This window comes from Ursus americanus, chromosome 11, assembly GCF_024610735.1.
Source record: "Ursus americanus isolate L20-20 chromosome 11, mUrsAme1.1.p, whole genome shotgun sequence".
NCBI classification, from domain to species: Eukaryota; Metazoa; Chordata; class Mammalia; order Carnivora; family Ursidae; genus Ursus; species Ursus americanus.
The window spans coordinates 44,717,371-44,729,581 of NC_142137.1; the positions used below are offsets into that span (position 1 = coordinate 44,717,371).

A 12,211-nucleotide genomic window follows, 5' to 3' on the forward strand; every position below is an offset into this window, starting at 1 on the left:
TCTCTTAACTTGGTAAATTTACTTTTGGTGTCTGCATCAAGAGAATAATATAAATGAAAGGGGGAAAAAAGTCCAAAGATATTTGTAAGCACATTCTATTGGAAGCCAGTGTTGTCAAAATGATCAAGATTTGGGGGGCACCTGGGTGGCTCAGCTGTTAAGCGTCTGCCTTCAGCTCAGGTCATGATCCCAGGGGCCTGGGATCGAGCCCTGCATTGGGCTCCCTGCTCAGTGGGAAGCCTGCTTCTCCCTCTCCCACTCCCCCTGCTTGCGTTCCCTTTCTCGCTGTCTCTTTCTCTCTGTCAAATAAATAAATAAAATATTTAAAAGAAAAATTTTAAAAAAATGATCAAGATTTGGGGACTGGCATAATACCACAAAGCATCATACCATAGTGCAAATTATGCTATATAGATAAAAATACCTATTTGAAATTGCAATTGAAAAAAAATGTTAAAGAAAAAGGTGGCATAAACTATTATACATTATTTATTTACACGTAGAAATTACATTTAGAAAATGTACTGTGTTAGTACAAATTGGTAAAGATTGAAAGTCCCAGGACCTTGGGTTGACACCTTATATGAGGGGATTTTTGCAGTTTTGTTGATTATAATTATTTTGGCTTTCTTTCATTATATAGCTAGATCAGCAGAAAATAAAAAATATTCTTTGATTTGAAACCACATAATATTTAAGCAAAGGGCTGTTAGGTAGTGAATATGTTAAAATTGATGACTATCTCTAAGGAAATCCTTTACTGTGTCAGGGAAAAGAGATTCAAGTTTCTTCCAACTCTGATTCTATTTCTTTCTGGCACTTTTCAACTTTTTCTATTTTTTTTTCATTCCTTATATCATCTAACTCATACTTGATTCAAAGAAAAGCACATGCTGCAATTGCCAACTGTACTCTGATGGGCATGCAAATAAGATTAGTCTTGCCAGTGCCATCGTGTGTAATATTGTTTTAAATATCAATTACACACCTGAAAAATGAGGAATACTTATGCCAAGCCAGCAATAAGGTGATTAAATTTGGAAAGATGTGAAATCTGCTAACCCAGGTATTAATATCCTATTAATATAATCTGTTACTATGTTGCTGAAAAAGAATTCTCACACACATTTAAAATGGACAATGAGAGGTTCAAAACATAAACCACATCAAGCACATTAAGAGGACAATGAAACCAACCAATAATATTTGGCCCCGATGACCCACAAAGTAGAATCTGACACAGCTTGTAACACTTTCATTTCAATATTCAGAAGATCTTACCAGAAAGTAACAACAACAAATCGTTAATGCAAAATGGTCTATTGGAAAGCCGATGGTTTACCTGATTTATATGATATAAAAAATAGCCAAGAAAACATGTGGTTTTGAGCTAAGTCTTATAGGATAAACTATCAAATGAGAAACAAATCCCCAGCACTAATCAAATTCAGGAAGCCTAATTAGAGCTGTTAAGCCTAATCTCACAATTTGGCATGGGACCAAAATGTGGTCAGAAGCACTAACTGCTTTAGTGTAGAAAAATAGAGATTATCTCAAGACCAACAATATAAGAACATTATGATCTCTAAGTAATGATACAAACTTTTACATTCCTCATAATTAAATGATCCCATTTCATTTGACTGAAGAAAAAGAATAACGTTCTTGATGAATATATTCTTACAGTGATTATTTCTTATTTTTACCTGGAAAGGAAGAAATGTAATAAGTATGTAGTGATTCAGGTAGCTGATGAAATGTATTTTTTTAAAAAAGAGATTCTGATTGTAATCACAAAGACAATGAATGTGTTCCCCCCATCATCCCCTAACTCCATATAGTCTCCCTGGGTGTCCTCAAATAAACCCATAGTTTCAATGACCACTTGTACATCTCTAAAACTTCTGAATCACCAAGATTCTTCCTTCAGCATCTTCTCCTCCCAGCAAATGACTCCACCACCCATTTTCATGACATCGTTAGAAAGTAGCTCCCTTGACACATCCCCATCCCAAAACTTACCAGAATCCATCTATCCTACTAACCCTTCCTATTTCTCTTACCTAAGATCAATGCCTGCACCTTGTTCTGATGTTACACCCCTAATATTACTCAGTTTTCTCCTTTATTGTATTTCTTTCTACTAGTTCCTTTCCACGGGCATTTAAATGGAACCAAGTTGAATGGCACTCCCACCCCTCAAAAGCTAGTGAAACTGCTCAAATTCTGGTGGCACATGAAAGTCCAACCACCCATGTACAATTGCTGCAGATGCTAAGGCGCTTACAACCATAGGACCCTCCCAGCCTCTAAGCACAGGTATGCTGTGTGCTCTGTGTTCCTCGGCCTTCTCTTTGGTTCCCACAAAAAATTGCTCACACTTAAAATTGGCGAATTTAATTACTGATTTTACTCAAGGTGACTGAGGCATGAGGAGAAGGGTTGCATCCCCCCCCACACACACTTTCTGCCATCTTGCTCCCTCAACTTGCCCCTCTCTCCATCCTCTCACTTCTCATCCATCCTCTTCATTCTGGATTGCTCTGGGAACACCCAACTCACCCCACTTCTAATGTCTTGGTGCCAGCCAACCAATTTCCTCTTTCTCCACATTACTGTTTACTAAGTTTTGCCAGGGATTGATTGTTTTGCAATTTCTTAAATCTAGCACTTTCATTTCATTTCTGGGCCAACACCTTAGTTCAGGTCTCTGCCTCTCATGCCTTGATGACTATAGAACCACAGTGAACTAACTAGACTTGGAGATTTGACCCTCTGCCTTCCCCCAGTAAATCCTGCACAGACATGAAAGATGTGTCTTTCTAAAACCATCATTCACCATGTCAGTTCCAAGGTCAGAGGTCTTTAGCAAATCCCAATTCTTATGTTAATAAAGTCCCAATTGCTTATCCTGGCATTTAAGACCTTCTGTAATCTGGTCCCAACCTAATTTTCCAACCTTATCTTCCGTCCCCTGAACCAGTCTAACTGGTAGGCCTACTCTCTCTTGCATCTACTTGCACAGTCCTGACTTCCAGTCTGGAATGTGTTACCCCCTTGTGCTCTAACTCTCTTAATCCACTCATTTTCAGACCTGGTCTCATATATTACCTCCTCTTCCAAGCCTTTCCTGACTCTCTTAGGAAATCTTTATCCTTTGGACACATTATCTCATTTCTTTTGATCTGTATTAGGGTGACAATTGTCTCGGGACTGAGGGGTTTCCTGGGACATGAGACTTTCAGTGCTAAAACTGAACAGTCTTTGGCAAACCAGGACAGTTGGTCACTCCACCTGTAATATATGTGGTGAGGGTTCTTGAGCAGGAAGGGAAGGCTGTGCCTTTTGTGGATACCTACTGTGGAAATTCAGATGTTAGGGCTGTCCACAAAAAACTCCGGGGTCGGGGGAAGAAGGTGAAGACACGTATTGGCTCTAAGAATAGGCCAGGTGGGGCTGAGACCTTTAGATGAACACATAGCCAAAGGGATCCCATTTCTGCAGTTCCCTTCTATACACACACACACACACACACACACGTTAATTTATATATATAAATTAAATCAATAATTAATTTTGAAGGAAGTAAGAAGAGCAAGGGTGAATACAAAGATACATTCCAAGTAAAGGAGGTTTATTTTATCTTTTTTTAATTTCCATTTTTTAAAGATTTATTTATTTTTTGGAGAGAGAGAGAGTGCACGTGAGCAGGGGGAGGGGGCAGAGGGAAAGGGACAGAATCCTCAAGCAGACTCCCTGCTGAGCACGGAGCCTGATGAGGGGGCTCGATCCCAGGACACTGAGATCATGACCTAAGCCGAAATCAAGAGTCAGACACTCAACCGACTGAACCACGAGGCACCCCCCACAATGAGGAATTTTAATAAGGAGCTAAGTGGGTGGGAAAAGGACAAGTCTCAAAACCAAGAGGAGTATCTAGACAGGTAAACAACCTTTTCCTTTTATTGTTACCTTGGAAACAGAGTAAGAGCTATTCAGTGCTAGGAGAATTAAATACAATCCAGAAGTCAAGGTCAGGCTTTCTGGAGATTTTCTGATGCTAAATTGAAATCCAAGGTGAGTTAGAAAGGTTTGCTAAAATGGCAGCAGATTAGAGAATTGTGTTAGATTTGTAAGATGCACTTGCATTTCAGATCTGTTCTAGAAGAATACTTAGATCTGTTAAGACAAGAAAACTGTTATAATTGTTTCTTCTGTTACAGAAGAAAAGATGAAATGAATGAATGAAGATGTATTATATACAGATCAATGGTGAATAAGGAAACACATATTTGTTAAATGTAGATGTATGTTGAAAGAGATGGCAGGACCGAGAGGTATCTAATAATCATGAGGCATTAGGTGTGCATGAGACACCTGTAGACAGGAGTACTTGTCTCTGCACCTTCCCAATAGAGCAAGTGTATGTCAGCAGCTTAGGGAACCTTCCAAGTGTGGGCCTCCTTGCAGGAACCGTAGTGCTTGTCCTCATAACACACATAAGCAGGGAAAGCTGATGGAGCAGCTGAGATAGACACAATGAATGAATATTGCATACTCCAGGAAATACATTTGCAGAAAGATTTAATATTCAGCCATTGAAATTATGGTATAAAAGAATATTTATGACTGAGAAATCAGTCACAATATATCGAAAGGAAAGAAGCAGGTTATGAGGGCAGATGCAACATCATTCTATTCTTATAAAATACATACTGTAGCACACGTGTGCGTGACAAGTGTGTGTATGTATGTCTATATCCAGAGAGATATACTTCTGCTTGATGTATTACAGTTAATTTTAAATGTTATTCCATGAGTTTTTCTGAATTTAAAAATTGTATAAAACAACACAAGTTACTTACATAAATTAGAAATTAGAAATTTGAAGTCAGAAATATTTAAAATAGGGGCGCCTGGGTGGCACAGAGGTTAAGCCTCTGCCCTCGGCTCAGGGCGTGATCCCGGCATTCTGGGATCGAGCCCCACATCAGGCTCCTCTGCTATGAGCCTGCTTCTTCCTCTCCCACTCCCTCTGCTTGTGTTCCCTCTCTCGCTGGCTGTCTCTATCTCTGTCAAATAAATAAATAAAATCTTAAAAAAAAAAAGAAATATTTAAAATAATTTAACATGTTGCATCTTGATATTTAACACTTTCAGACCCTTTAATTGTGACTGGCTACTGAAATAAATCTATTATTAGATAGGTGTGATTTTTTAAAAAATGTAATAAATGCGGTCTCCCTTTTCCCCTTTATTATTCTTTTTAATGTAATAAACATTTCTTAAGTATTATACTCAAACATTAATTTAAAAACATACATGTTTTACTGTTAAACACATATTCCTCATCCAACAAAATGAAATGTCATCCGAGTTGCCCCGGAAGACCAAGGGCCACAGTTGACTTCCTACTGATATCTGGCTATGTCTTGTGGAACTGCATGACTTCAATTTTATTTTATTTTTTTTGATAACCCTTTGTAGGTGCAGTTTATTGAGAGGACCAAAGAACCTTCTAGGACAAAAACTAAAGCAGCAACAACCGTTTTGATAGAAATGCATGGGGATGAGACTGTAGCACAAGAGAGAACTGAGGGCTCTGAAGAGAGAGCTCACCATACAGCATGGAGTTGGCCAAATGCATGGGCCAATTCAACAGCAGGCCCTGAAGGTCAGAGGGGGTGGTAGCCCAGGAGTGTGGTTGCAGCTTGAACCGGAACCCTTCCAAACCAGTTCTCTTGGCCCTGTACATTGTCCTCCGGGGAGAAAAAGGCTGTGTGTGTGCACTGCTAAAAGATAAACTGAGGTATATTAAATTTTTAGGAGTTCATTTGAGCAAACATTGATTTGAAGCTGGTAGCATCTAATCTAGCAGGGGGGAAGGAGCTCTGGGTAGGGAGCTGTACAAAATGAAAGACTGTTCTAAGCAGAAGGGATGGGGAACAAGGTTATTCTAGGAACAAAAACTGTGTGGATTCTTGCAAGTTTACTTTCCGTGTGGGGTCTATCAGACAGATTCCTTAACTAGTGCTGGTCAGGTGACTCCTGACTGACTGCTTTAAGATTCCATTTCTAGGACAGTTGAAACTATAATTAAGTCTTGGTTTGGTGATGTGGGGCTTGGCATAAGTGACTCTGTTCCAGGCCTATTGTCTTGTTTTTAACAAAGGGAACATGCTATCTCAATGAATTCTCTCTCAGAGATCCAAATAATCTTCTGTGTCACCTTATGCATTGTTAAAAAACAAAACCCAGCTGAATACATTTGAAGATCAAACTGACTTTATTCAATGATTCATGAAAAGGGGCAGCATACCAACTAGCAAATAAAAAGGAGATCCGAAGAGCTGAACAAAATGTGAGACTTTTATAGTCAGAAGGGGGCAGGGACAAGGAAAGGGCAAATTACATCATCTTTCTTCGGGGGATAGAAGGGGTCTGTCAAGTGGATTACCTCACTATTGCTGACCAAGAAATTCCAGATTTACTGGTTTAAGATTACATTACTGGGAGAGGCTGAAATTGTAGTTAGGTTAGATATGAAGTCCTGATTTACTGACATGACACTTAGCATAAGTGACTCCATCTTGGGTCTGTTGTCTTGGTCTCCGTGTCTCTCTCAAAACCACCAAGCAGAATGTAAAGTATGGGGGAAAATTGGTGAACACCATTTGCAAGAGATTGTAGCCCTGAGGACTGAGCTGATCCTGTGGTCAGGTGAACCCACAATCAGCTGATGTCTGGTGAGGACTGAGGGCTTCCTGGAAAGGAGACTGAACTGGAGGGGCTCAGAGAGGCAAAGGGATGGATGGCAGCCTGAAAGATTCATTAGTCGTGCCAGACACCATTTAGGACCCCAGATGTATTTTGCAGGTTTTTCACCAGGAGCTGGAGTTCTGGTGAGAGCAGGTAGGTTCATTTAGCAATTAATATTCACATGTTAATGTCAAGGTCAGCTGTTTTTTGCCTCAGGCTGATGAAGCTTTAGGACATCATTACTTATGGTTTCTTTTTTATGAAATTTATTTGGGTGTGCTGCTTTCTTTTTTGACAAATCCGAGTACTTAAACAAATTTGATACTTTTAAAAGTTTCATTTTTTCAGCAACTATTCATTGAGTAACCTCTACGCACTTAGAAATACTAAGACTTTGTCTCTGCTTTCGGGTAGCGAGTGACTAGGGAATGTCTGGTAAATAAAAGGTTGTTTAATAAGGTTCATTATGCAGATATGAGTTACTCTTCTCTGCTAATAGAACTTCTACTTTTTCTGGAAGAGGGGAACATCTTTACAAATGGAGATTTATGTCACCTTCGGCAAGTGAAATTTATGCCCTGCTTTTAGCATATAGGGGGAGGGCAGAATTCTTTCATTGCTGTTTCTCAATTGCTCCCAGCCCCAAATCTTAATGTCCAAGTGACATATTTTGGGGTGGCATATTCTTATCCCCTTCAATACAGGCGTGGGTTACTTTTGTTGTTGTTGTTGCAGCTTTTAATGTATTAATTATTGCAGACACTCATGTTTCTTTCTCTGTTATCAGTTCCTTAAGTAAAAAACCTGTCTTACTCACCTGCACAACCTCAGGGCAGTGAATGTTAGGGGAACCTGTTGGACCTCTCTAATTGCTATGAGTGTGCAAATCATATACTCAACTTGCTAGAATCATTTTAGAATCAGAGTAACAAGCCCGTGTATGGTCTTTATGTCAACTCTTGTGGTTGTGCCAAGGTCGTCTTTGCTGCCATTCCCATTCTAGGATGCATTTAAGATCAGTCAAGTGGTATTCGTGAAACAGGCTACATTAATTTGAGGGGTACACCTAATTTTCCTTACTGCATGGCTTCTTTGCACTTAAAAGTCCAGTAGAATTCTGTTCCAAGGACAAGTCTCCCCCCCACCCCCGCCCGCTTCATTAAGTAAATTGCTTTTCCTCCCATTTTACTCGTACCAGTGCTTTAATCTGCAAAAATCAGCTGGTTTCCATTTCTAGGCATAAAACCATTGTTAAAAATTCGAGACTTTGCCACTTTTTAAAAAAGCAAAGTAAATAAGACATCTAATTATACAGATGGACATGGTCTCATTCTTGTACATCTCGCTCTTTCCAAATATTTTGTAATCACAACTGTTTTGAAAGCTCTTTGCAAAACTAAACACACGGATCCTTAGAAGACCACGGGCCATGGAATGCTTACAGGCAGATCCCAATCTCACCCTCATCTCAGAGCGTGGGGCGGGAAAGGCCGCGCCACGGGAAATAACTGAGGGCTGCCAAAGGCCGCAGGAGGCCTCCCGGTCTGGAGCGCAACCGCGGACCGAGCGCCGCGAGGCAGAGAGGCGACCCCAGCTCTCCGCGGCGCCCCATCCGCCCTCCCCGCGCGGGGCTGGCGTCGCAGGCCCCCATCCGGGTAACCCCGGCGAATCGGACGGCCCCTTCCGCCGTTGCCGGGCGCCCAGTCTGGCCATGCAGCTCCCGCGGGCGCTGCGGTTCTGGAGGCTCGGCGCCTCCGCAGGCCTGCTCACGGCGGCCCGGGCCCCAGTCGCCCCCTGCGGCCACGGCCTCCCGCCCCGCCCCCGCACGCCTCCCGCGCGCCCCCTGTCCCGCCCCGGTCTCCGCCTCCGCCTCCGCCTCGCGCGCGGTTCCGGGCTGCAGCACCTGGCTGCCGCCGCCGCCGCCAGCTCGGACGCGCCGTCCGCTAGCGCCGCCGCCATGGACCCCCCCGGAGCCGGTGAGCCCGGGCTGCCGAGCGGGCCGGGTGGGGCGGCCGGAATCGGGGCCGTGGACCCCCGCTCAGCGCTCATCCTCGGGGAGGGCCGGGCCTCTCCGACCCCGCCGGCGTCCCCAGCGCGGGGAGCGTGACCCTGCGCCCGCCGCGCTCGGGGTCTCCTTTCCGTCGGTGCCGGCGGGACTTCGGGCCGTGCCGAGGAATCCCGCGCAACCCGTCGTGCTCGCGGCTGCCCCGAACCCAGCGTTTCAGTGCGCGCGCTCTTGGTGTGGCGGGAGGCGAGGGGTGCAAACCTGCCCCAAGTTTCACTTCTGTTTCCACTTTTCTGATCTTGTGGCCTTCAGTTCGTATTTCAAGCCCCCCCCCCCCCGGTGTTTGTGTGGTTAGCGAAACCCAGGAAAATCTCGGTTTTCATCGTCTATCCCAGACATTAAAGATCTGAACCACCGCGCTGTTTCATTTGGGATTTTATTCTAGGTGTGGAAATGACCCCTTTTAAACTGGCGCCAAATCTGTAGCAAGGCCCAGAATTCATTTCCAGTTTAGGTCAGCAGTCTTACGAGCTGAACTTTGTGGGTAGAGCTAGTGAGGGGTTGGACTTGGGGTGAAAGGGACCGAAAACCAATTAGAGAAAAGACGCTCATCTGCGAGACTTTTGTAGTATAACGGAGAAAAAGAGAAAGAGCCTTAAAATGTTAAAATGTGTTACATGATAGCTGTTAACGAATAGAAATAAATGTACAGCCATGGGAATGAATGATTAAGACTTGTGGGTGGGTGCGGAAGTTGTAGAGAGTGGGTGGGGGATTATCAGGGAGAAAGACCCACACCCTGGCTCTGTGCTTCGTGTGTGACCTTGCAGTTCAGGATACTGGTAGCATTATCGGGTCTTTTTCCTTACTCATACTTGGTTGGCAAAGTGTAAGATGTTTTTGGAGTTTACTGTCTCCTTATGAACCTTTACACCCAGTATTAACTTATTTTGTCCATTTCTTTCTAGTAGTGGATTGTATTTTTGTTCTCTTTTTATGAAGAGGAAACCAAAGCTGACTTGTTGATTATCACACAGTTCAACACTTACCTAGATGTGAGATGCTACTATTTTTAGTGGCTAAGCCAGCACTAGCATGGATGGCAGTGACCCTTTCCATTGGTTCTTGGGGAATATACCTACCAGATATACCTAGTACAGTGAATAGAAGAGTCATGCTTAATGAAGTCGCAATTTATTATCCAAAAAGGAAGCTTGTACTTTGTGTGGCAAAAGGCAAAACTATTTGTCCTTTTTTCATCTGTTGGCCTGTCTTTAATAAAGTCATTTGCTGAAGTGCACATATATTCGAATATTAGTGTATACTTAATGTACAGTTTTATAATATATTTTAAGTATATGCATTCATTCTTTTTATAAAAGTAATATTCTATTTAAAATATTGGAATAGCAGAATGGGGAAAAATACAAATATGTTGAGTACAGCTATGTCAGCATTCAGGAATAACTTATATCCTTTAGACTTTGTTGATATAATTGTAATGACAAGATATGCAATGTTGTATTTGTTTTTTAAAAAGTCAATATTTGGTATAAACTTTTTTCGGTTATCGCAGTCTTTATAGCCATTATTCTTAGTTGTCATTAGAGTGAGTATGCTTTATTTCTCTGTTATTGACATTTAAGTTGTTCCACTTTTCTTTAAACAAACCTGTGGTGAGTCTAGGTCAGCATATGTGATAGATACAGTTATATTAGTAAGAAGAACATTTTCAGAGCTCCTGACCTGTTGCCAGAGTGTTTTTTGAAAAGATTCCCTCACTTTACAGCTCCAGAAACTATGTATGTTAAGAGGCAGCGGGGTGTGTTGCCAGAAACCGAAGTTTTGGCAGTAGAGTGACAGGATTCAAATTCCAACCCCAAACTTAGCAGTAACCTTGGGCAAGTTACTTAATTGGCTGGTCTGTGCGATCAGTAAGTTAATCGTACCTCCCTGATAGCATGGTTGTAGGGATTAAATGAGTCCTTACCTATCCAGTGCTTCCAGCTCTGCCTAGGGTTACTACATGCTCAGGTGTTAGCTGTTTTTTATTTGGATTTGTGCAAAAGATAGACTTTTATTTTGACTGTAGTTAGACCAAATTTTAAGTACTTAAAACGACCATTTTATGGTTTAAATGCTTTACTTAAGAGTCCGTTATTTTAAGGCAGTTTTTCAAAAGCAGAATACTTCCAGCTCCTGTAGAAAGTGTGGTTACGATGGGTGTCTTTAAGTTGCGTCTGTCACCTTTGCCCAAACAGTGGAGCTTAGAGAACTGGAGGAAGGCTTCCAGATTTGAACTCTGTTCAGAAACGTTGGTCTAGAGAATGACCAGCAATTTTTTGAAGAGTTATTTGGAAGTGGTATTCTCTTTTTTCTGAGTTAATAATTCGTATCTACAAAAATTGGTTCTATTATTCTGTAGTTTCATGGAACAAAGTTTGTATTTCAAGTTCTAGACTGTTGATTTTGACATAACATTGCATTCAAGAGTTTATATATGTTTTATCTGACAAGGTGGAGAATGATATTGAGCAAGTACTAGTATACTTCACTTCTTATATTTATGTCAAATGGGATAGTAGTACCTTTCCTTCGTCATCCTGGGATGTGCTGAAGCTGCCATTTAAACACGAGGAATTAGTTTTTCTTGGGCATTGAGATAGCTATACTGCACCTATAGAGATATTATTAAGCACTCTCAGATGTGTGCTTACCTGAATCCAGTCATTCAGTACAAATGTATTGATCACCAGCTGTGAGCTGAACTCTGTACTAGGCAGTGAGGAATCAAATGAAGATAAGACGGGGCACTTAAGGAACTTAGAATGGCAGAACCATACTTATCGATGGGGGTATAATTATGAAAAGTGCCCCCTTTCACTTTCAGAAGTGTCCCAGTTTGGGTGTTAAATTATATAATCACTTTAACTTAATGTCTAATGGAGAAGACTGACAAATGGACACCTACAACATGTGTTTGTGCTGTGACTGGAGGAAGCCGTAGGTCCTGGGAAGGAGATGGGATATCTAACTCAGCCCTGAGCTGGGGATCAGGAAAGTTTTCCCTAACAGGAAACATCCAATCCGAGTTTTTACTTTTAAATTGATTATTCGCAACTGTTAACATAATCTCTTGGTCTGTTGAAGTATCAAGGTATGGAAGACATGAAAGGGGATCTTCGGGAGCAGTGATTTTCCAACTTCCGTTGCGCATTAGAATCACCCTGCGAGGCTTTAAGAAAATACCAATGGCTGCCCTAATCTCCAGAGATTCCAATTTGATTGGCCTGGAGAGAGACCCAGACATTGATAATTTTAAAAAGCTTCAGGTGATTCTAAAGTGCAGCAGGATTTAGAATTTTTCAACTAGGATAACGATGTCATCTAGGAGAGGAGATACGTAGTGGGGCCTGGAGAGTTCATACGAATTGCCTGGGATCACAC

General features: G+C 41.8%; 1 protein-coding gene across 4 annotated transcripts in view; it reads left to right on the plus strand.

Moving 5' to 3' along the window:
- Nucleotides 1-8,310: 8,310 nt before the first annotated feature.
- Nucleotides 8,311-12,211, plus strand: part of AKAP7 (A-kinase anchoring protein 7) — a 134,460-nt gene continuing 130,559 nt past the window's right edge. Inside the window, exon 1 of one of the 4 annotated variants that reach the window (XM_087865495.1) lies at nt 8,311-8,735. In XM_087865495.1, the coding sequence (XP_087721621.1) occupies nt 8,471-8,735 (265 nt within the window). In that variant the 5' untranslated portion in view covers nt 8,311-8,470. The remainder of the gene's footprint in view (nt 8,736-12,211) is intronic. The other 3 variants (XM_045805551.2, XM_087865493.1, XM_045805550.2) reach the window with 3 other exon arrangements.